This window comes from Pagrus major, chromosome 16 (genome assembly GCF_040436345.1).
Source record: "Pagrus major chromosome 16, Pma_NU_1.0".
NCBI lineage: Eukaryota > Metazoa > Chordata > Actinopteri > Spariformes > Sparidae > Pagrus > Pagrus major.
In genome coordinates this window covers 17,727,130-17,752,912 of record NC_133230.1, presented here as the reverse complement: position 1 = coordinate 17,752,912, position 25,783 = coordinate 17,727,130, and the positions used below count along the sequence as shown (strand labels likewise).

The following is a 25,783-nucleotide window of genomic DNA, read 5'->3' as shown; positions in this document are numbered from 1 at the left end:
AGGTACTTAACACATAATGGCTAGCAGTGCCAGAATTAGTCCTTATTCATTTGCCTCTAAACTTGCCTTTGAAATAAATAAGTTGGTCCAAAATAAAAAATAAGAAAATAAAAAATGCAGCTCCACCTTTGCTACATCAGGATGAGGGCAATGCATACCATGTCAGCCTAAAGGAGCTACAGCTATTTCAGATAGCAACAAGCTGCCCAGTGATGAAATTGTGAGGACTGTGGTTGAGAATCAGATGCATCCAGATGATTAATAGTGTCAGCCACTAAATGTATTTGAATACAACAAGTGCACTGTAAGATTTACAAGCAAAAGCAATATTAAGCAACACATTTGTTTAACTTTAGTTTGACCTAAAATAAAAGAGTCAGCTAAAAAGAATAGTTGAGATATTTGTTTCAAATAGTTTGTGTCTAAACCTAAACAGCATTATCTTAATCCACACAGGTCAGAAGCTGGTATATGTGATATTTGTGGTAAGACGTTCAGCACATCAGATCACACCCACTTAAATATTTGAAATGTTAGTGCAATGTTTGTTTTGTGTTAAATGGTGTTTATGATTATCATAATGTTTGTGTGTACTGTATTCATATAAATTCTGTGATAGATGTGTGATAATGTAGAGATGTGTACTATAAATTAAAAATACTAATAAATTAAACGTATTTCATATGGTATTTTATAGTGTCTGTTGTTAAATCTGATTCAGTCTTCTCAAAAATAAATATTTAACGATGATTTTCTTACTTTAATTCGGTCTTAGTCAAGTTGTCTTTGAGAAATGGGAAAGCTTTCTCAGTAGGAACGGAAGATACGACCTTGTACTTGGGGACGACTTTTAGGGACGTACCAATTCAGGAAGTCGGTCGCATACAGCGCGTTTTCGTTGTGTACATGCGTAACCTGCCGTTCAGCGGCACTTTACACTCATGCTGAAATAAAGTAAAAGGTAAGTGAGCTTACTTTATCATTTTTATATATATATTTATGCGTACGGCATGGGACTAACAGTAAAGTTATTGTCAAAAAAATATCTCTGTGTCAGCTTCTGACTGTTCAGAGCTGCTAATTAGCCTAGCTCATCATCTGATATTGAGAAACGGCTAACATTTACTAATGATAACATAGTATTTACCGCCGTTTTATTAAAAGTAATATCGTATAGGAACGATGGCACCAATGTGACGTTTATGAAAGTATCGGGAAGACATTTGAGTAGTTATAATGTTTATAATTGCCCGCAATCAACTTTGATTCTCTGCAGTTTTTAACCTAGCTAGCTAACTTTCTCAGCACTGTTCTTGCTTATATTTTTTCAGACATTTGGTCAGAATATGAAGTTAAATTCAAACCCTACTTGTGTTAATGAGTAGCTGTGATTACTTTCATACTATCTTATTTTCGCTCTTTTTCTCACAGTCTTCATTGTAGCTGTTTTGAGATGGCCACCACCGAGAAAGAGACCCCAGCTAAGAAGGCTGCAGCGCCTTCTGTGTCCCAGATAAATGCTGAATATGTCACACAGGTAATTATTGTGACGTTACACTACACATGTGGTCCAGCACTGTATGTTGACATACGTTTTTCCATGCTGAATACATCAAGATTGTGTCCTCACCTGCAGTCAGTTTTGTACATTGATCAAGTGAGTCTTTTTAGATAACATGAATTCCACTTCCATAAAATAATAAATTACTGCATCCTATGTCATCCCACTTTATGTAAAAAGTATTAATGTGTGGGATGGGCAGATAGAGGCAACTAGGAGAAATGTACCACTGACAGTATTTGTGCTGTAACTCGCATAATGTTCAGTCTTTGTTCAGAATTTTCTCTTGCCTCAATGTTTCTCTATTTGGTATTAAACACGAAGAGCATAAATCCAAATCAGAAGTCCACAGAAGTGTATATCTTGTTGAGCTTTGCACCCATTGTTAATGCATCATTTGTGCTCACTGCTGTGTTGTTGAATGGGCTATGGTCATGCTGCCATGTTGACTCCTATTGATGTTTTCCTTATTTACTTTTTTCAGCTGGCTAATAAATACTGGGCTCCTCATGCCAAGAATAAACTACCCTTTGATCCTAAGGTGAGTTATAGGCATTGCTGGATTAATATAGGTGTTAATATACTGTATAGATTTTTTTTTACAAGCAAGGTGCAAAACATATGTTCTACTGTATATACTGTATTTATCATAGTATTCATTACATGTGTCTTGGTTCTAACTGGAATGTCTTCTAATCATTTAGTTGGTCACAATAAAATGGTAAAGGGGATCAACTGTGTCTGCCCCTGATAATTTTAACCTGCTTTTCTGTTTGTTTAGGTGATGGAAGATGTTTACGAAAAAGAGATTCTCAAGTCTAAGTAAGTACAATTTTTTTATTTTATTTATTATTTTTATTGCACACAGGATTAGATTATATCAAATAATTTAAATCTTGGAGATATGTCAGGAGAGTCAAGAAGCCATCAGCCTTATACGAAAGACCCTTACACAAAAAAAAAACGAATGAATGTATGTATGTTTGTAGTATCTTCAACTGTAACTGCTGTATTTAATCCAGTGAAAACAATTCACGCTTATTTATCTCGCTCTATTGTCTTCTTTCTCGTCTGTTCACAGATTTGCCATCAGAAAAATTATGCTGCTTGAGTTCAGGTGGGATATTTCACTTCTTCTTGTTCCCTCTTTTCTATTGAGCATTAATGAATCAACAGTGGTATCACAGCTTGGTGAGTAGATATTCATACTTTTTTTTTTTTTTTTTTTCTTCCATCTTTCAGCCAGTATCTTGAGAACTACCTGTGGGTCAACTACACTGCCGACGTGTCGAGCAATGCCTACCTCATGTCCATATGTTGCATCGTCAACGAGAAGTTCAGAGAGAATGTCCCAGCTTGGGAGGTAGAAAAATGCAGTTCCTCAAATGCAGTCTCACGTCATTGATCCAGCTTCTGAAGACTGTATGTCACCATCTCTGATGTTACCATTCACCTTTCTACAACACCATTCTTTCTTTTGACAATCATCAGGTGTTCAAGAAGGAGCCAAACCATTTCCCATTCTTCTTCAAATGTGTGATGGAAGCTGTATTGGCAGGCGATGAAGCTGGCCTCACATTGAAAGAACAAACCGTTCTGTTGGTCTTCCTGGACCACTGCTTCAACAGTCTGGTGTGTAACACTACGTTGATATCCATATTTCACTTTGGGAGTATTATGCTGCTACTAATCTGCTTAAATTTTGATTACGCTATTTATATGGTTTGAAGCAATTTCTCTACATGGATTTATTAAAAAAGTTCTGTATTGCTTATCACAGCACCGTGAAAACAGCCCTGATAATATGAACCACCAACAAAAGCATTATTTTTTAAACTTTTTAAATACAAATTCATTTTATCATAAAATTAGAGTTAATGGACTTGGCAAGAGTATTATTAGTGTACGTCTGGATAACAAGATAATTCAGATGCTCAGCCTGAGAGGACAAAATACAATTAAACACTTGAAGTACTTACTTTACCATGTTTTTTTAATTTGCTGTGTCCAGGAATTTTGTCAAATTAACTGAAAGATGGAAAGAAAACTATTCAGTATTTCAAATATGCTCTACTGGGAACTACATAAGAATTTGAATAATCAAGGTTTAGGTTAAGAACGGCTTCTTAATTGTGAAAGGGATAATTTGCCAAATTTTAAGTGGATGTCGTGTCAGTGTTGGCTGCTATATTGCCAGAAAAAGCTGAGTTTTGCTGCTGTAAAATATGTTCTTCTGTGGACACCAGTGGTGTATTTGGTGTAAAGGAAAAACTACAAGCTATTCCAGCCTGGTTCTTTATCCCTCTGGGTAGCCAGGAGGTCGGCTGTCACTCATTAACATGTTCTCTTGCTTGTAAACTAGCTACATTTAAGCAGTTATAGCATCCCAAAATGTGAGTATAGAGGATATTTTGCATTTCTGTGCGCAATGGATCCTAGTTCATGCAGGCAATGCAGCAGGATAACTCGGCTTTCTTTGTCAAAGTAGCACGCACTGAAGTGTTTCATTGCTTCGGTTGACTGCATCTACCATCAACACTGATAGGACTTCCACATAAAACAAAACAACACATTTTCTGTGTAATCTGAGCAATGCCCACAATGCCTTGTTGCCCAACATAAATGTAGAAGTTGAGGCAATTATTTGTATTGTCCACTAGGTGGCAGTAGTAGACCAGCCAGTACAACTTGAGTCAGATCCCACCCATCTGTATCCTCTGCAGCCGCATTAAACCACAGGGAAGCACTGCAGATGTCTCACTTTAAAAATCTGCTGTGATAGCCTGCTGCACTTTGATTGTATCCTATAAAGGCCTCTAAATATTTTAGTTGCAGACTTTTATTATGGGCTGATGTGTAATAAAAATCTGTCATACACAGTACATTCTCAAATCTCTTTCTTTCATTCTCTCTCTCTCTCTCTCTGTCTGTCTTTGTATGCCTCTCTACCAGGAGGTAGATTTGATCAGAGAGCAGGTGCAGCAGCTCATCTCTCTGCCTATGTGGATGTGCCTCCTACCAGTAAGTTGTCTACCTATTACCTTAATTAAGTTTCTCTGGTGGTTAATGATGCACACCAAGTAATGACGTTGTTTGATCATTTTGTAGAACACATTCGCCTCTGTGCTTTCACACTAATTTGTTTCTGTCATGTTTGCAGTCCAGACTCCAACACGAGCTGAAGAAAGTTCCAAAGCTGCAGAAGTTCTGGAATCTAATCAAGAAGAAATTTGAAAAGATGGATGCTGACGCAGCTGAGCTGTAATATTATTTTCTTTTCTTGTGTGTTCAGATCTATACAGACGAGAAAATGATGTTTTGTTTCTAAGCTTCTTCTGATTTGCTTTCTTCATATCTTCCTCAGGGCCAAAAAAGAGAGGACCTTCCTCTCAGCTCTCATTAAAAAGTTTCTTGGAGTTCTGGGATCAATTCCGCCATCAGGTAAACAGGAAAAAATATGTTTATTTCCCTTGGGATTTCATTGTGGTGTTGTGCACATCTGCTTCTCGTGGAATTCCTTCAGCAAAAGAAATGCCCATTAGATTTTGGTCCTGTTTTAATTAAAAAGTTGTGTATCCCACGTGTGGATTTCCACCTCCAAATACTGAATAAAATAAATGACCCAGATGACTCTCCCTGTGGCTGTGGTCCCAAAGCAGGTCTTTGCGTGTGCTCTCTCTACTTCTCTACTTTTCCCGCTATGATTAATGTAATGAGGCGTTTCTAGAGCTTGCAGAATGTTAGAGAACACATCTCTTCAGTCCCGGGCCATATTGCCAGTATGAAACACAATATTACCCCTTTTCATCGCTATTTCAGTTGCAGTTACTCCCCTACTTTCTTTCTGAGTCGTGCAGCCGCCGAAGGAGCATGTGCTCCAGCTGCCATACAGCCACCGGCACAGACTCCCGTGTTGTAATGCAGGCCGACACAGAGGCCCCCCACCTGGTTGCTAAAAACAGAACAAGCTTATTTGTGTGTTTAGGTAGAATTCAAACCTGACAAAGTAGATAACAATCCAACGCCCAGCAGGATCCACATCACTCTAATGCTTGCTGCATGCGTCAACTTTAAGTGCACACACTCACACACAGACACACGCACCGACATACTTAATGAGGGCTGAGGTCCCAGCGTGCTGCTGTGCTGGCATTGCAGTATCTCATAGTGAAGCTCAGACACTCAGCATGGCACCTCTGAGTTGTCCACATGCGTTTGCTATCCTCATGTCCTCGGTGATAGCTACAGTGCCCCCTTTTCACTGCTACATCTTATCGTTCCCCATCTTTATTTGGCCTTGTTTGTTCATATCATCATGTCTGCTTGTCTGTCAGATTGAGTTTGCCATCGACAACAAGTGTCCCCTGATCTGAAGTGAAGTGCTAACTTCCCTGATTTCCCCCTTATTTCTCTTAGGTCCTGTATCCATGGACAAAGTGCATTACTGCGAGAGATTCATCGAGCTCATGATTGATTTGGAGGTAAGACACATCATTTGCCATTTTTATTCCCTAGATTGGATAGCTTTATTGGAAATTTACAGTGTAAGATGATGCACTCAATCATTACACAGACTAGTCAGACCCTCAGAGTATAGAGCTGCAGTGTATTTGCTTAATCATGGTATCCCAATGAAGGAAGCAGTGTAGACATCCATTTCTGCAGAGCTCATTTGCCTTTTGTCCTTCACATTTATAGCTAACTCAGGTCAACAGACAGTGGATAATTGTTGACTCTCAACTCCACAAAATGCGTCTGTCACTGCTGTCTGCAAAGCTGTGCAGTATTTGAAACACTAGTCTTTGATTGCAGTCTGAGAGGTTATTTTCAGCCTTATGGCTTTTGACATCTGGTGTAAGGTGTAAAGTTATGTGCAGTCTGCTGGACAGATGGGTTGATGGAGCGATGAAGGAAAAGCATGTTTACTTTGTTTTATCAACCATTTTTAAGTTAACAACATCCTGGTATGAATTAATTACCTCCACCAAGGACGTTATATTTTCATCTGTGTCCATTTGTAGGTTGGTTGGTTTGTCAGCAGTATTGCACAAAAACTACTCAGCAGAGTTGCACGAAACTTAGTTGGGGTCTTGGCCCAGAATAGACCCCATTAACCTTTGAACCAATTAATGTATTTGAGTAATTTTTCAAGGGAAAAAGTGTAAAAAAAATTATTTTTATTCCAGCTTTTTAAATGTGAATATTTTCTGGATTTCTTACTCCTTTTATGACAGTAAACTGAATATTTTTGGATTGTGGACAAAGCAAGACATTTGAGGACATCATCTTGGGCTTTGGGAAACATTTATCACCATTTTCACCATTTTCTAACATTTTATAGCCTAAACTAATTAAGTAATCAAGGAAATGATGGATGAAGTCATACAGTGGAGTCTATTCTAAGTTTGGATTCATGGTGCATTTTCAATCAACTCAGTTGCAGAGGATAACTTGGCGTTTTCAGGGTGATGAAATAGCTCATAAAAATGAGGAACCTTTATGAACTATCATCATATTGGTTCATTTACAAGATTTCATTAAGGAAAATAGAGTTCGACATAATGTTTCACGGAGGCAGCGTTGCCAGTGAGGTTGTCTAAGTGAAGACACAATGTCACATAAGATTGTTGCCTGTGCAGATCTCCTGTTACCAGCGAAGGAGCTCAATAGATTTCATCTGGCTGCCTGCTGACAGGCCGGCCTTGCTGTTCCTGGCAACGGCTAGTGGCCGGCCAGCTGACGGTCTCTAGAGACATCTTCTGTCCTTCAGCGCTATCCTTTTACAAAGCCTCAGATGCTTGAAATCCATACTTCCCCTCTCTGATGACGACCTGAAAATTAATGCAGGGAAAAAAAGATCCCCGTTTTCATGGCTGTTTCATGCCTGCTGTCAGGACTGTATTGAGATCAAAGATGGCGGTTGGATATCAAGGTATCTGTTCTCACAGTGTTTAGGTATCACTTGCTGCACCTGCTGCCTTTGAAGAGCAATTTTCAATGAATAAAATAATAGATTTTTCATTTTGTTGGTGTTTTGCTGTTCCATGTCCCATATCATATTTCACAATGCATTTTTTTTCTGGGTATTTCTTCATGTTCAGTCTTTGTTATTTGATAGATTGAACTCCTTTTTTGTTCCGTGTGCACCAGTCATTCTCTCATTCAGACTGTCAGCTTATCACCATGTTGAGTTTTTCTTTCTTACATCGCTACCAAAGCAGCTCTGTTATCTCATTTTGACAAGTTTCCTCTGTACTTTCCTTCATGTCGTGTCTGTGTGCTACAACAAGCAAACGAATAACAGCTATAGAGGTAGCTGAGCCTGTTTTTTTCCCCATGTCTTCTTCACATCACACTGCCATTTTGCCTTGTTGTTTGCTGCTCTACCATTTAAAATAACCTCAAGACAAGAAAAGACCATGGATCAATAAGATGTATGGATAATCGTGGTCCAAATGCTGGGAAATGTGGTTGTTGTTAAGTCAATTGATTCATTTGACCCCTGAGAGATGTCCGTTCATACAATACCGAATTAGTTTTTTCTGTGATGGAGTAGCTATTTCTTCCTGCAAATCTAGAAAATCTGGCTAATTCCTTGAGTATATAAGTTCTGACCACTGAATTCACCCTGCATGTTTTATTTTACCAAAAATATTCCGGTTATATAGAGATATTGTGAGAAGGTCAGGTATTTTAGCCACAACTGTCAGCATATAGTCCAGTGCTGTAAACAAGGTGTCCCGTGTGTCCAGGCCCTGCTGCCCACCAGGCGTTGGTTCAACACCCTGCTGGATGACTCTCACTTGGTGGTCAGCTGCCACCTGTCCAGCCTCTCCCACAGAGAGAAGGAGGGACACCTCTTCTGCCAGGTACAGCACACTATCAAACTGCGTGTCAACTTGCTTTGGAATCAGGGTTGTATATGCATATGCACTTGAAATGATTGTATGGTTACACACTGAGATACAAACTAACTTACTTGTATTATTGTCTTTTCTCTGTAGTTGTTGGACATGCTGAAGTTCTACACAGGTTTTGAGATCAATGACCAGACAGGAAACGCCCTGACAGAGAAAGAGATGACCACTCTGCACTATGACAGGATCACCTCCCTGCAGGTAAATACTAGAGACATTTCTCTGCTATGTTCTTTGCCCAGTCTGTTCTGATTCTGTAGTTGTTTTTCACTGAAAGTGTTAAGGATTTACCTCAAGTTTGTTTGTTTGTTTTCCTGACATGCTCTTTGTGTCACGGCATACTGTCCATACTGTATTTGCACTGATAATACTGCTATCTACAGTACCAAATGTGACTTTTGTAGTTATGATAATAGATGTAAGGATTTTCTTTATCCATAATTATTTTTTAACCTGCGTATCCTGGTCAAGGCAGGTTGGCATGTGTAGTATTTTCCCATAGAGATTGTGTGTATTTGAACATCAGTCTTAATGTTAATGAAGGTTCTCAGTCATCCAGGTCATGGAAAATCAGGCTTAATGTTTTGCTCTGTGTTTTCTGTTTTGCAGAGGGCAGCTTTTGCTCATTTCCCAGAGTTGCAAGACTTTGCTCTGTCCAGTGTAGCAGCAGTAGACACTCGTGAATCCTTGACCAAACAGTTCGGGCATCTCAGGTAAATCATAACATCCGGAATGAATCATGAACAACTTGTGCGCTTGCAGCTTGGCAGTGCACAGATGGAGGGATGTGGTGGGAGGGTATGCATGATTGGACTGAGTACAATTACAGTGAACTGTTAATACTCAAATCCTGTTGCACCAGAGTGTTGTTTTTGCTAACAAGGATTTGAAAATGTACTGCATGTCTAGTTAGAGGTGGCTCACCCTGTTTGCTTTTTTACCAACTATATTTACTTTTTGTCCTTACGGAACATACCATCATTTATAAAATTACTGTCTGTGGCAAAGAGTTTCATACAAACAAACAAAACTTATCAGCGCACCTACAGATCTGCCCTTCTTATTGAGTTTCTTCATCACGAAAACATACAAGCCCCAGTTTAAGTACAGACACACATGCAGACTACCCACCCATCGTGATCTGTGTTGCAGTATAGCATCAGCACCACCGTTGCTGCCTGACTTCCCTGCTAAATGGCAGCTAGTGAGCCCTTGAACAGGCAGCTGGTACCAGCCAGAGAGCGCGGCACGCCTCATTAATTTAATCGATTTGCAGTGGCTTGAGAATAAACTCTTTGAACAGCTGTGTTTGTCAGATCATATTAGCGCGCCAAAGAGCCAAAAAGCACCCTCGCTTTGATGAACTGGCCGGTGTGTGTTTTTTTTTGTTGTTTTTTTTAAACTTGTGCACATGCTAAAGGGTAGTGAAGAGACATTGATTTATCAGTTATTTGCAATAACTTCAGGGTTTCTAACCTTTCTTGGCATTTCATATCTTAATGGAAATTTTAAATTATTGATTGGTGCTCTTAGAAGGTCCTAAAACCATAATGTTTATTCTCTACAGCACTCTGACAATGAGTGACTGATGACTTATTTATTTGTGTATGGTGTCATTATTAGTCATGATTTCTCTGAGGTGTTGGAACAACACAAATTTCCTCTTTGCAGTCGATGTTTGTATATCCATCACCCTCTCCTTAGTGGATTATAAATGCTTTAAAACCCAATCTAAGTTTCTTTGAGTCAGGCAGAGGGTTATGAGCCACGCTGAGCTGAATCAGGTACAGACTTAGCTGAACCATTTCATGTATTTCTAGAAGCTCTGCTCCTTTCCTCAGAATTAGGGTTTTGAATATAGCAGGAACCGCATTGTTCCCTGCTCCGCAACTGTCACCAAAGCAGCTCCTGGGTAACTCCAAATATGCCGATCAGATTTAACGAGGCACTTTTCATCCAAACAACTCACGCTAATGCCAGTTTATTCCAGCTGCACTACCCACGGGCTAAGCTCCCAGTCACCCGCCGCTCTGAATTTATCCGCTAAGTCCCCCAAACACACAAACGCAGCATTATTGCATAGCCTGCCCACACATGTACACACCCATTCTCACACATACACACACGTACACACATACACGTATTTCAGTTACATAAAACGTGTTGAGTGTCATTTCAGGCCAAAGAAATGAATTGACTACAAGATCAAAGAGTATGCATCACTTTGAAATGCTATCAGAAATTGAAGAGAGTCATCACTACTGGAAATGTCAAAATAATTGGTGTAATTAGTTCTGTGGATTAGTTCCTCAGTGTTGGGCTGTCATTGGAAAGGGTGTTTCCATTTTATGCTACTTTATTTAAGAATGCACAATGCACATCAGTTAACATGAGCACTTCGGTCCATCATGTAAATGTGCCAGATATATTTTTATTTGCAGTCCCTGGTAACTTGATGGTATGTTAAAAGAACACATTTAAGTCACATAAGTATAGACAATTAATGACATGCCACTTCTCCAGATTATGACAGCATGTTTGATTGTCCATTAACCACTGTTTTATAGTTATGGAGGAGGAGTTGAGAGATGTGATGGTCCTTACAACACATCACTGATATGTTTTTTTGTCATGACCAATACTGATTATTAGTAATACTGCACTTAAGGGCAATTTTGAAGCACTTGTACTTGAGTATTTCTAATTGCTGCTACTTTATACCAGTGGTTCTCAAAATGGGGTCCTTGAGGGAGTTCTGGGGGGGTCCCCAGCAGAAAGGGGCATAAGTTATAATCACTATAATTTCATCCATAAGCAATACAGTGACCTTATATGACTAAGTTGGTCATGTGTTTCATAAACTTTCTGTAATAAAACATCTAAAAGCTAAATTCTTATCAGATGGGGGACCCTGGGACCGATCCTTACTAAATTGGGGTCATGGTTTAATTTGTGCCTTTGATATTGGTCCCTGACATGGAAAGTTTGCTGCTTTAAACTTCACTCCACTACATTTTGAAGGCAAATATTGTAGTTTTTGCACCACTCCATTTATTTAATAACTTAAGTTACTTTGCAGATTCAGATTAGTCACTGTCGATAGGCTGTTACTTGAAAGGCAAAAGCTGCCTGTTTTTCCTTAAGCGATGACATTGCACATCAGCTTATTAAAATTGCTTACTCAAAATCTGAACAAAACAGCCTTCATACTATAGAGTAAACTTGCTGTAGACCAGTTTCTATCATGTCCCCATCCTTACCTTACCCTGCCAGTAGCTCATCTGTCAGTCATGACCTGGTCCAGTCATCTCCATTACGCAGAGTGACTTGTTGTGCTGCTGTTATTTTGTTGCTAAGGGAAGGAATGTCCACATGACCTATGGCAGGTCATCCTCTGGGCCACCAGACTGCAACACTGGCAGAATTGCCACCCCACTGCCCAAGCGTGGCATCACAAGTAGCAGAATGCATGCACATACACGGATACAGTCGCTCAGTGCCACGTGTGGCTGTCAAGAGCTGTCACAATGTGTCCAGGCCCTGTCCTTCGTTGTGTACCAGACCCTGCCTTTGTCACACTGTGTCAGCCTGATTAAAACAGGTCTGTATGCAGAGAGCCATGCCTCAGCTTTCCGAGATGGAGATGGGCTTTGATTTTCATAATCCTGTCGCATCAGTGCGCCCTGGCCCCTTAACACACACATGCTGACAGGGCAGGAGTGCAGTGTCAAAGCAAACAGAAGTATTGCTTTGTGCCGCAGTGCTAACAAGCACAAAGGATTTGATAAGGCTGTGTATCTTTACACACATAGTGTTGTTGCAATCGCCATTTGAAAAATGTTCAGGAGCGAGGTAGTGTCCCAAAAAAGAGGCTGGACCTACTCATAATTTATTTTTATAAATATGATGCACCAAAGTAATGATATTAAGTCAGAATGTTATTTTTAATCATTGTGAAATGAATAGACATCACATTGTCCCAGTCGTAATCTTAATCTCCACCATTTCAGTCATTACCAAATAATTGTCATTGGACGGCAATTAGTTATTATCTGCTTATTGTCATCCTGCTCTGGATAAGAGCGTCAGCTAAATGTGTCATTTGCAAATGCACATTTTCTAGCTGACTAACCACTTGTTTCTCATCTTTTTCCATAGTCCCAATACACTCCACCAGGTGGCCTCGTATCTGTGTCTGCTGCCAGAGCTGGCGGAAGGGCAAGACACCCCCTATGAGAAGGTGGTTCTGTTGGAGCTGCTGGTAAGTGCAGTCTTAGCTCTTATGAAATTGTGCATGCAGGCATTTGAGTTCTTAAGTCTTTGTGGCAGTTATCTGATTTTTGGGAGACGGCCATACCATTTAAAATTAACAAGTAAATACTCTATTGGGTGTCTTGCATACCATGCAAGACTAAGGCTTCACTGTGGCATGTAATAAATAATGAGAAATAATCTGCTGCGGTACAGTAGTACAGTGGCACACTTTTCTGTTCAAAACTATGAACTTGGAGCATATTTTCTGCTGAGTATGATCCTGATCCTATACACCAAATATTAATCATATTTATTGTTAAATATCTATCAATGTTTAATGCCTCAGACATCAAAATTAATTGGATGGAATTCTCTTGGTTGTTTGGGGGGAATGAAGCAATACCTTTGGCACTATGTGCTTGTCCACTGGCAGTATTAAGATGCATAATTTGTCTTGGTGCACCTCTACAAACAGTGTAGGTGAACAGTTATTTTCTAGAACAATAACTGGCCAGTCAGCGCTACAGCATATTCGGTTTTGTGTTTCTCCCTTTAAAGTAATTAATTTAAGCTCTTGACCTTGGAATACATATAGTATCCCCTCTTCACCGCCTGCCCCTCGTGAATTTGCCTTCTAATCCAATTACAGCTTTATGTGGGCATTTGTGTGGCGTGGGGTGACTTGAAGATAGAGAGCCATGTTTATTTATTTTAAAAATATATATCTCTTAAAAGGCTAGAGCTAGTTTGATTGTGCACTCTGGTTCCCCTTCCCTCGCTCTTCCAATTTTTCAAAACCCCTCCAGGATACTACTGGACCCTTGTCCCGCTAGTCTTCCCAATACACACTCACACATGTGCTCAAGACCTCTTCATCAAAGTGGGTGTTTCAAGGCTGTCCGGCGGTTAGTCATAATTACCCACTCAGACCCTCCCCAGGTCCTCTCCGAGAAGCGGCAGAGAAGAGCTGTTTCATAATTATCTGATTAGATTGTTGCAGGAGACAATGTCAGGGGACTCATTTGTGTGCGCCTGAGGTTGCCCCCAACAACCGACATCTCTGACCATGTGGGTTTAATAAGAAGGGGCCACGGGACTAGAACTCTGCCACGCGGTAGCAAAACAGTCGTACTCGCTGCAGAGAACGTGGTCATGAATACGCTCACGGAGAAAGAACCATTCTTTTCGAGAGATAGTTGTGCCAATGTTAGGCTAGTTTAGGCTGTTTACCTTCTGTGGTGGAACAGATGAGCTGGTTTGTATTCAAGCAAATAGTACTCCCCTTGAGTTGTAATAGTAAATAACTTATGTAACTTGTGTTTTGTCCCTCCAGAAGAGTAAAAACACTGTGGCCAAAATGAGTGTGTGCATCAGCAACACCTCGGTAGGACAGATGAGTACAAAGAGTACAGATACGTTCAGAGAATAATGCAGTTACATAGAGAGACAGTAGCACACCAGACTAGAAGAGTCATGTATGTTAGAGAACAACATATGAAGAGAAAACTAGAAAAGCACTCAGTAGAGCGTATACCTCCGCCAAAGCCCAACACTCCCCTATAATTCAATCAAACCTAACGACTGTATCTATATATTTTCTGCACATTTTTAAACACACACACTTAAAAGACATTGGCCAACTGAGGTCTAGCAGCAGAACTGCATTGAGGATGTCAAGTGATTAAAAGCTTTAGTTAAACCAGACGTTTGCGGTGGGTATGATGCAACTGATTTCTTTAGTGACCTGAATTTTCTTTCTTCATTCTCTGGTCCATCTTCTAGTAACGGATAAGATAAAGATCCTAGACACTGAGCCAAACAGGCAGAGGGGCAACCGTTCATTAACCCAATTTCTCTGTGTCTGTGTCTTTGTCCTCTCTGTTTGTCACATACACAGGTGTCGCGTCATGAGCGCAGAATCTCTCAGATTGAGCAACTTAACCAGATGCCCCTTTATCCAACAGAGAAGATAATCTGGGATGAGAATATCGTGCCGACAGAGTACTACTCAGGCGAAGGTGTGTGTGATTGTGTTTGTGTCAGAGTTAAGGTGCACTAGAGCACACATGCAACGCTCAGTGTCTAGTCAGTGTCTCATTCTTACAAGTATACACCCACACACACCCTGTGTTATCCCTTATCCTGAGGGCACTCATCTGGCACTGAATTGGCACCTCTCTCTTGGGGAATCCTCTTTAGATGGCAAGGACACCTTCAACAACTCGCAAACCACTGACCATTCAAGCAGCATCCCTTAAGAATACTACTATTTGACTGTAACAATAGTCTGTTGTTTGAGCTACAATGTACACAAATGATCATTTTGAGATGGCTTCATACAAGACTATTCAAAATCTTTTGTAATTGTTTTGGAAAAATATACTTTAGGACCTTAAGGACTAACTGTAAGTGTGCATGTTTGTTATTACTCACACATTTAGATTATTATTCACTGTCTGTCTATTCGTTTGTTCGTCTTCTCAGGCTGTCTAGCACTACCCAAGCTGAATCTCCAGTTCCTGACCCTGCACGACTACCTGTTGAGGAACTTCAACCTCTTTCGTCTGGAGTCCACGTATGAGATCAGACAGGACATAGAAGATGTCGTATGGCGTATGAAACCATGGTGAGATGTCCTCATTTATGTAAAGCTACAGGAAACATGATCCAGAATCTGTACAAAAATGGAAATTTCTCTGATGCTTGATCACATGATATTAGGGCTGTCACTTTTTTGAAGACATCAAGATTCAACGTTTTATTAATCACATACTCATATTTTCAAATGAGAAATGCAGGGAGTGGATACTCAAGAGGAAGTGGTAAAAGTCTCATGTGGATTAATAAAAGTTTGAATAAGATGAAAAAAATGTAACATCACATTGAACTTACTGAGTTTGAAATAGGATTCTAGCACACTCACTGATAAGCATCTCTGGTTTCTTTGTCTACCTAAGTAGAACAAATTCCTACCATTAGGTCAGCTCCAGCATACTTTGTCTCTTTACTTCAATGAATGAAGATTCTTATCCTCTGTCTACCTCTCGCTTGGTGGCATGGAACAGTGATAATATTTTATTAAAAGACTGTGACATTCGGTACACCACATTTGGAAACCCATTGCTTAACATAATAAGTGCTCCCATTATGTCAAGTGTTGTAGCAACTTGCTTGTCGTTTCCTGCAAAAGTAAATAAGTAAGCAGCGGTGCCATGTGCTGCCCTAAATCCAACTGATTTCAATCTTGACAACAGCCCACAGCGCCTGTCTTACTTCTTGTTGTCTGTCCCTTTGCACAGGCAGTCAGAGTATGGTGGGGTGGTGTTTGGAGGCTGGGCCAGGATGGCTCAGACGATCACCTCTTTCTCCATAGTAGAGGTTGCTAAGCCCAAAATCGGAGAGAGCTGGCCTGCCCGTGTGCGAGCTGATGTCACTGTTAATCTCAATGTGCAGGATCATATCAAGCATGAGTGGGAAGGTAATATTATGTGTGTGTCTGTCCTTTTTTGGGGGGAAATTGTCTGTCCACCATTTATATTTCTTATGCTAATCGCTTTTACTCACAAAGAATAATGGGAATGGAAATTAACAAAAAAAATTACTTGATCACAAAACGCATCCTCAGAAACATTTTGACTATTACACCTCACTACCTTCCTCTTTCATTCTGCCTCGCTACACCTTTTCTTTTCCTCCTTTGTCTCTTATTGTGTCTTCTAACAGTCCTCATAGTAAGCAGTTTATAACCTCCATAAAGTCTTCCCTCACCTCTTTTTCATCCCATTGGGCCTTGACTCATGACCCTTACCTGCCTCGTGTCTCTGTGAAGACATGCCGTTTCTGTGTAGCCTCTACCACCGAGCCTCTTTGTTTTATTTTCTGATCGTTTTCCCCCTCTATTTCTCTGTGCGGCTGATAAGAGCACTGTAGATAATGTTAACAGGAGCTTGTCAGCCTTGAAAGATATTGATTCAATGGGACATAGAAAGCGCAACGAAGCCATTTGCTATAGCTCTCCAGAGAAAGATATAGGATATGTTCACACTCTGATGTATGCCAATTGTGTATTGCACTAATTAATATAGAAAATAAATGGGTTCTTTCATCAGACAAGTGGTGTGGAAGTAATGGGAGGGATAACTGGATATTTAAAAAGTTAGCTTAATGTATCCCAAATTGATGTTTTCAATTTCTTCATACCCGCTTTAATGTTTGTTTTTTTTCAATTTGTAATTCAGTGGTGGTATGAAGTATAACTTCCTTCCATCCACTAGCCATTTCCCTATCGTATAATTAAAGCTTCATGTTTTAAAGATCAGGCAAATGCTGACAGAGTGGTTTCTCTTGCATCTCTAAACTCCGCCACACTACTACTCTGTCTCGCTCCCCCATCACCTCTCTTTCTCCCTTATAACTCTTTCTCTAAAACCCTTTCTCTCTCTCTCTCTTACTCTAACCCGTCTCTCCATACTCTTTTCCCCACAGGGCTGCGGAAGCATGACGTTTGCTTTCTGATCACGGTGCGGCCCAACCTGCCCTACGGCACGCGTTTTGACCGGCGCCAGCCCTTTGTGGAGCAGACCGGCCTGGTGTACGTGAGAGGCTGCGAGGTGCAGGGTATGCTGGATGACAAGGGGCGCGTCATTGAAGAAGGTATGCTCATATATGCCCCTGCCTGCACACACACACGCACAGTGACACATGACATCCATCCACCCATCAGACCTTCCATACAACCCCACCGACAGATGCTCGGGAGAGGGTCAGACTTGTGTTGTCATGGTGACAGTCACAGAGAGACCTGACCTGGTCACATTAGCATTCCATTAACCTGAGGTCGACATCAACACCTGAGAGCTTTGGGCCCTGCCCCCTGCTTTATTTATCGGATTTAACTGAAGAGCTGCATTGGCTATATCGGGATAGATGCTTCTGTAAGAGAACACCGAATGTGCTTGTCCTGCAGAATACAGTCATGTGTCATATAGGAAACACTCACCTCTGTCTCTGGAAGACGGTAGGTTCCGGCTTTCAGCTCAGTTTAGCCGTAGTTTATTTATTAAACAGTTTAACACAACTACAATCACACAAAACAATAAAGATTATCTGAAGCTTCAAGGTGTAATTTGTAAAATATGGCTAGAATTCGGAAGGTAGCTCCAAAAATATTGTGGCCAGCATAACGGCAGAGTAACCGACAACTGCTGCTCTTTGGTAGCCATCATTGGATGTAGATGGTTACTGTTAGCTAATATGGCTCTGTTTTTCTTTTTACTAGGGAAACTTTAAGTAATAGTTTTTAATTTCTTGACATTTTGTTTGTGTTTATTTTTTTAATTTATTACGCTAACAGCTGGCATCCATCTCCCAGCTGAAACTATGGAGGCTTTCAGAGTATTGCCAGGTTTAGCTGATTAGCATGCTAACTGCATAAGACCTTTCCTCAACACAGCACATATATGCCTTTGACATGACATCAACACTGTTGTTGTAATATTAGTTTGAATTTTTTTTTTTTTTTTTTTTTAATGGTTTAGACTAAAATTCTGGCTATATTTAACAACTTGCTCCTTTAAGAAAATAGGGGCTCAGACCCTAAGCAGATGGTATTTAAAACCTATGTACACCAGCACGCTGTCTAGATTTTAAAAGGTTAATGTATGATACTGTGACATTTACACCTAAAACAAAAAACCCTAACCTAACTACAAAATGGTCTTAATATGTCTGCTCTATCAGTCCAAACATTAATTAAATAGGTAAAATACAACAAATATAAGACATATGGCAGCATAGCACCATTCAGTGGACCTCAGAGTAGAGCAACCGGTCCGACACAGTATAAACATTGTATCTGTAAGCTACCATATTTCCACACAGGTTGAATCCCCTCAGACCGAATCTCTGGTCTTTCCTGGAAAGTAAAATATGTTTATACAGTAACATGATCTCCTCCTTTTACCATGTCGTGCTCTTCCTCACGGCCCAAAGCAGTCCCTCTGAGGGTTTGGTTCACCCAAGTTAGCCTGCAGCACTGTTATTCTAAGTGTTTCCCCTGTGGGAACATGTGTCCATGCAGTGAAGCACCCTTTCCCCTATCCTCCCTCATCTGTTTGAATTAAATATGCAGAGGGCAGGGCTTTCTAAATAGACATGCTGCCAGGGGAACATGCCCTGCCAGTGTAGGCTTGTTTAAACTTTCAGATCCCCAGCAGGGCTAAGTGGTACTCTGGCTAACAGGATGGTGGGGCGGTGTCACATAAATCACAGGGCACCTGGTGGAGGTGTGGGGAGACGAGCTGGGAGGTGCATTCTAAGACACTATAATTGACTTATGTCCTGTTCTAAAAGCTGTATCGTTTGTGTATGTGTTAGAAATAGGATGTTACAAACGTACAAATTCTATTCAAGTTAAAGGAACATACATTTAAATCATGTACTGATTTAATCCTACCTTTCAGTAACTGACAGTTTTATACTATGACACATACTCACACACCTTGGCCCAGCTCTCCACATTGTTATCCCATGGTGTTAAGGGTATAGCTTCAACTCCTAAGCTATCGCCACACTCCTCTCAGTAAGGCGGATTTGACAATCCCCACATAACTGTACAGATGTACACATTTATGAGCCCACACACACACACACAGACACACACACAGACACACACCAGAGGCCAACAGGATTGAGTTTCACTCTCCTACTCTGTGACCTGCGGCTCCATACAAGAATCTATTTAGACATCTGTGAAAGCTGCACTTGCTGCTCCACTCACGCACCCTATGGGAGTAAGCCTAAAGCCTGTGGCCTGTCAGTCAAGCATCTACATTTAATTCCTGTCCCTGGGGAGGCATAGTACTGTAGCAAGGCAAGCCAAGGTGAGCTCTTTTTAAAGGGTTTTATTTTTTTAATGTAAGGACAGGATATGAATGGCTATTGAAATCATGGTTTTAGAACTGACCCATCAGAGTTAAAGCTGCTGTAAGTGATGTTTGCTTAAAAATAAGTGTTAGAAAGCTCTATATTCACACAGGAATCACTATTAATAGTGTTTGGTCTGTAGACCATGTCTCTCCTCCACCTGCTCATGCAGTAAAAGAGAGGAAATGTGGTATCCCTGTCCACTTTATCCAATCAACTTTAATTTGACCCATGTATTTCTAAAGCCACACCATACCATTTTCTTTTATTGTCCTGTTTAGTCCAGAAAGCTGCCAAAATGGCTTGCTATGCTAAAATCATCAATACATACATTAACGAATAAAGAGTGAGCTACCACATCATTGTCTTATTGCCACGGGCCATTTAGGTTCATGATACGGCAGCAACTAATAATCATTTTAACAAATATCAATTAGTCGTTTTGGCTATAAAATCCCAGAGACCAAAGTGACTCTTTCAAATTGCGTATTTGGACAAACCAGCAGTCCAAACCCAAAGACTCATCATTCATTATGAAAAATGAATAAGAAAATGAATCCTTACATTTAAGAAGGTGGAACCAGCACGTTTGACATTTTATGTGAAAAATGCCTGAAACTATAAATTGATTAATCACCTTTTTTTTTTTTTTAATAAATGAAACAACTTATTGTTGCCGCTGTAGTTAACATCATGTAACACTGACTTGATATATCACAGACAAATTTAGATTTCTTCCTTGTCTATTTATCACTAAAGGCCACCATCATTACTCTGTTGCTGTAACAAGTATTCTCCCTGCCTCTCTGTTCTAGGGCCTGACCCGAAGCCCAAGCTGCGAGGAGACGCCAGAACATTCCGTGTATGGCTGGATCCAAACCAGTATCAACAGGACATGACCAGCAGTATCCAGAGTGCCACCGAAGACCCATATGAGACTTTCAACATCATCATGAGACGCAAACCCAAGGAGAACAATTTCAAGGTTTGACTCACTCTACATTGTGTGTGAGTGCTTTATCTTCAGACCTTGAGCTCTGGTCCTACCAACACCACCCCAGAGTGATGTATCGCACATATTATACTCTCTTGGGTATTGCATCTGTGAGGTTGGGGCCAGGGCAGCTCTGAGATTACCAACCACTCAAGGCCCTCTCAATGATCCCAGTGAGAGACACTTCTCACTGGATATTCATGTGATATTTACCCCCACCTCTCTCTCACCTTAAAGAATCCCCTCATGGTAGCAAGGCACTGTTATTCTTTCTGTAGGAAAGCATGTTATTTTATCAGTATAACATACAGGTGCCCTCAGCTGACTGCAGGTCACAGTAAAGTTATCCATGTGTGAGTGTGAAACTTTTTCTCCCATCTGTCTCATGTTGTTTTTCTTTTGAATGTTAATTGCTTTTTATCTCATACTTGACATGCTTTGTCAAATCTGCTGTTTCCAATTCTGCCCACCCATTTCTGTCTCTCACAGCGGGAGAAATGACAGATAATTTTGAAGTGTTTCTTTTTTTATGAATTTGAAAAGCACGGGAACTAATGGGTATTCAAGAAACATTCTTCTCTATCTTTGATGTGTGACACAGATAAAAGTTAACATGTTTCCCCACCCAATGTTTGACGCTGCTGAGGGTATTAGACAGGTTGCAGCTCATTAAAATGTAATTGACAGACATACAAATTACCTGCTGTCCCATCAGCCCACCACGCAGCTATTGTTATCCAGCAGAACCACCTCTAATGGGATAGTTGTCTGTTGCCTCATTTAGTTGAATTTTTTTACCTTCAAATTATTATTAATTGTATTTTTGTTTTTACAGGGTATCTTCACATCTATAAAAGTCTTAAATTGCATTTTTATAAATATAAGGCCTTAATGGTCATTAAATATTCATATATTTGAATTTGTGAGGTCTTAATTGCCACAAAACGTTTATGTAATTCCATTCATCCTTTCTTTAACTTGTTTTTTGGTCAGAATTAGTCAAACTCTTTCACATGAAAGTAAAATTTTCTGACGTTACAACTCTTTGAACCTACCACTCGTCCTAATTCTTTCTTTTTGCTTTAAAATTGCACCTACCTGTTGGTAAAAATAATTTTAAAATATGGTAAAAAAAATATCGTAAAAAGTATTAAGCATTAAATTTAAGTGTCAATCTATCGGTTGATTTCCATCTCATGTCTTTGTCTGTGTTAGGCTGTGCTGGAGACCATCAGAAACCTGATGAACACAGAGTGTGTTGTCCCTGACTGGCTTCACGACATTATCCTTGGCTATGGCGACCCAGGCAGTGCCCACTACTCCAAAATGCCTAACCAGATATCCACCCTGGACTTCAATGACACCTTTCTGTCTCTGGACCATTTGCGTTCATGTTTCCCTGGTTATACCATCAAGGTCACAGAGGAGAACCCCGAACTGCAAGTCTTCCCTTTCAGGTGAAACTCAAAGATCCAATAATTAAATGATAAAGACACGAGTTGAAGTTGATTTCTATTATATTATATAATGGCCATAATAATCCCTCTTTGTCTTTTTCCGTTTGCTTTACCAGAATTAAGTTTCCCATCTCAAACAAAGCAGACAAAGGGAAGAAGAGAAAGGCTGATGAAGAAGTGGAGGACAAAGCAGAAGACATGACCTTAATCGTTGAGCCCTATGTCACCCCGAACCGTGGACCGTATCCCTACAACCAGCCCAAACGGTAGGAGTTCAAGGCCATTACTCAGGCTTTACCCTTCACAACCTAATGGGATTAGGGGTCCAAAAGTTGTTCAGTGTTTGGTTAAACTTTGACTTTCTCTGACCTTAAATAGCACTCACTGAATATGCAGTACATTAACCCTCATTCTCGAGTTCTGGCTGAAAGTGTGAATTATATAGCAGCATATTTTACATCCATAACCTCATAATAACTTTGAACCCTATAAAACAGCACAGATGCACCAGTTAAAATGCTTATTAAAGGTACCCTACTCTGAGCCTCTGAGTATTTTGTTGGTCTGCGCCTGTCTCCATGGTATTTCCTCTGACTTGTTTGCCATGTAATCTTGTGGTGCTATTTTGGTCGTTGTTATGCCGACGCTTGGAAGATTTTATGCAATTAAAGGTGAACAGAGAGCGCTTTAATATTCCTGTACTAATAACACCAAAAAAATAATTGCCCTTCATGAAAGTTTAAGATTTATCTTTTGGTGCTTTAGCATGTTCAGTTTGCACTTTGATATTTAAATCTTGATAGAAACAACATGTCCGTGGGGAATCTCCGGCTTAACAATCTTTAAAGATGGTCTCAAAAACATCACAACAAAACTTGCAGCATTAAGCATCTCTTTAAAAAAAAAAGCTAATGAAAGGATTTGATCACAAATTTGTTTATGCCGTCAAGGATATTCAGTAGCTCCAACTAATTACTTGATTTATTAATATCAGCAATGTACATTTCTTACAGGAATACAATTCAGTTCACTCCTACTCAGATTGAAGCCATTCGGGCTGGGATGCAGCCAGGACTCACCATGGTAAGTATTCTGTGTTTTTAATTTTTATGTTTCTCACATAAGATTCAAGATTGAAAGCCACCCAAAGAAAATCTGCAAGATATAAATGATCAATTTTAAATATAAAAGATTTCAACAGACTCCTTTTTGTCATTAGAAGATTAAGTTGATCGCAGTACAAACAAAAGATACTTTATACATTTTTAACTTTAAAGTAACACACAAACTAATGTTTAATTTTGACAAAGTGAAAGTTACAAACATAGGGGACTAAATTAGGAGAGCAAGCTATGTTTTAAAGTCATCCGGCATATCATTGGGTGTGATACCTTCTGAGCAAAGCCTCTAGTCAGTCCAGTGAGTGCTGATACTGCAGGTGCATACTGTTCCAGCTCGCTGTTCTAAAGCCAGCGATTTGCAACCATTAATCTTTATGATGTACACCAAGGGAATTCCCTTACCAGTAAATATGCTGCTGTTTGGTGTCCGTATCTCCATCACTCATGTAGAGGGATGACAAATTTCTCTGAACTCCTCTCTGTAATTTTGGCATTGCCCATGAAATACTCTGCCACACATATAATGACATAGGATTACAGCTATGGATACACCCAGTCCATATGCACATCCACAACGATTTCATTCCAGCGCGCTGTTATTGCACTGTTTTGACAAAGGTAGTGTTCTGATGTGGTGTTTGGAAGCTGGCGGTGATGTCTGAGTTATTTATTATGCAGCTAGCTGAGGTAAATATGGCAAGTGGGCTATCAGCAGAGTTGTAAAACAACTATGCATGCATGCCTTTCTGTGCACCTCTCCTCACCCCTCTAACCTTCCTTCTAGCACATGTTACAGTCGTTAGCAGCCATAACAAACACACACTTCCTCCCTGTCTGCTTTACTTTCATGTAGGAAAACCAAGGAGCTCATTATGTACTGATTTATGCAGGAGTATCTAATTGTGCTTACTATTTCAGCAGAAATTACTCACCTGAGATACCCACACCAAGACCAACCTGTTTCATGAATATTTATTTAGTAAATTGGATGTGCTATTCCCTCCAGTTCAGTTAATACAAGGCTTATTATCATTGGATGAAGTACTACTAGGCTTGAAAGATAGCTATGTCTCCTTTTAGCTTTTCTCCATTTTTAGTAGCTGTCTGTGTCTTTGCCCATCTGTACAGTCACTGGGGTTTTGGCACGCCAGACAACACCACAGCCTTGTTGCATTGCATTGGCACTGCCAATGATGGCGCACCAGCCTAGCCCATTCTGACAAGCCAATGGCCTAGCTGTCGCAACCACTAGGGTGTTTCTAAGGCAGGCGCCTTTGTGCTGTGACCTAACTTCTGATTGTGCATATCTTCTCTTCTGCTTCTTTCTGTTAACATTTATCATCTCTTTCTTCACACCCCCTCTGTAGGTTGTTGGACCACCAGGTACCGGAAAGACAGATGTTGCTGTTCAGATCATCTCAAACCTCTATCACAACTTTCCTGAGCAAAGGACCCTCATAGTGACACACTCAAATCAGGTTAGCTCCCCACACACACACACACACACACACGCACAGTCCATCTACGCATAAACCAGCACAGCATACATCTCTGATCTCTGAAAAGTTTCCCCAACACCCTGCTCAAAAAACTGTTTAGCTGTCTGGAGAATTTAGTGCTTGTGCTCAGAGCTGCCTATTAATCAGACTAGAGTCGCTTTCAAACCATGGAAGAAAAATTAACATCTAAGCTCCCTTGTGCCCTGGTCTGCCACCCCTCAGTATTTAATCATAAAGTAATCGGCTGTTGTTTTAGACCAGTGGAAGCTTGCCAAAAGGAAACTTGGCCACAAGAAGCATAGCTGATATAATGATGAAAAACCTTATAGTTGAGTTAATAATTTCCCCCCTAAATTTACATCCCTTATACGGGAATATACACATGCTTTATAGCATGCTAAATACCTCAAATATGATGCATCAATGGTACTGTATCAAGAATTAGAATGAAGGCAGTCAAAACATGTTTATATGAACAAGTACTGTTGGTAGACAAATTACACACACATATCAAAGTAAGGATTTTCCAGATCTGATCATGTTTACTTTGTTGCCACGACTCTACACCAGGCTCTGAACCAGCTGTTTGAAAAGATCATGGCTCTAGACATCGACGAGCGCCACCTCCTGCGTCTTGGCCACGGAGAAGAGGAGCTGGAGACTGAGAAGGACTTCAGCAGGTGAGGACAGCAGGGGACAGGTTCAGAGAGATCACACACACTGATGCACCTAAACAAACAGGAATGCACACGTAAAAACTGAGACAGCTTGATTTCATGCATGCGTGGAAGTGCATCACAGACTTATAGTGCATATACACTGCAGTTTGATCAAAGCAGACAACACACACACACACACACACAAACACACACACACACACACACACACACACACACACACACATACGTACAGCCCAGCTGCCCAAATACATACTTAGTATGAGCCAGCACAGTGACAGGGCTACTTGATACTCTTATATGCCGGACCGTGGACCTGGTTTATCTTCATTCGGCATCGTTGGCCTCTCAGGCCTTTGCTCCAGTGAAAGGGATCCCT

At 40.4% G+C, this 25,783-nt stretch overlaps 1 protein-coding gene across 1 annotated transcript in view; it reads left to right on the top strand.

The window, feature by feature from the left end:
* Nucleotides 1-877: 877 nt before the first annotated feature.
* aqr (aquarius intron-binding spliceosomal factor) overlaps nt 878-25,783 on the top strand; it is a 50,101-nt gene continuing 25,195 nt past the window's right edge. The window contains exons 1-25 of the mRNA XM_073483484.1: nt 878-961; nt 1,432-1,537; nt 2,046-2,102; nt 2,343-2,383; nt 2,643-2,678; nt 2,804-2,924; nt 3,053-3,193; nt 4,514-4,582; nt 4,722-4,822; nt 4,926-5,002; nt 5,978-6,042; nt 8,314-8,430; nt 8,566-8,679; nt 9,088-9,191; nt 12,637-12,739; nt 14,630-14,750; nt 15,217-15,358; nt 16,032-16,210; nt 17,218-17,385; nt 20,472-20,641; nt 21,866-22,107; nt 22,224-22,373; nt 23,121-23,190; nt 24,596-24,706; nt 25,298-25,407. Coding sequence (XP_073339585.1) covers nt 1,454-1,537; nt 2,046-2,102; nt 2,343-2,383; nt 2,643-2,678; nt 2,804-2,924; nt 3,053-3,193; nt 4,514-4,582; nt 4,722-4,822; nt 4,926-5,002; nt 5,978-6,042; nt 8,314-8,430; nt 8,566-8,679; nt 9,088-9,191; nt 12,637-12,739; nt 14,630-14,750; nt 15,217-15,358; nt 16,032-16,210; nt 17,218-17,385; nt 20,472-20,641; nt 21,866-22,107; nt 22,224-22,373; nt 23,121-23,190; nt 24,596-24,706; nt 25,298-25,407 — 2,693 coding nt within the window. The 5' untranslated portion in view covers nt 878-961; nt 1,432-1,453. The remainder of the gene's footprint in view (nt 962-1,431; nt 1,538-2,045; nt 2,103-2,342; nt 2,384-2,642; nt 2,679-2,803; nt 2,925-3,052; nt 3,194-4,513; nt 4,583-4,721; nt 4,823-4,925; nt 5,003-5,977; nt 6,043-8,313; nt 8,431-8,565; nt 8,680-9,087; nt 9,192-12,636; nt 12,740-14,629; nt 14,751-15,216; nt 15,359-16,031; nt 16,211-17,217; nt 17,386-20,471; nt 20,642-21,865; nt 22,108-22,223; nt 22,374-23,120; nt 23,191-24,595; nt 24,707-25,297; nt 25,408-25,783) is intronic.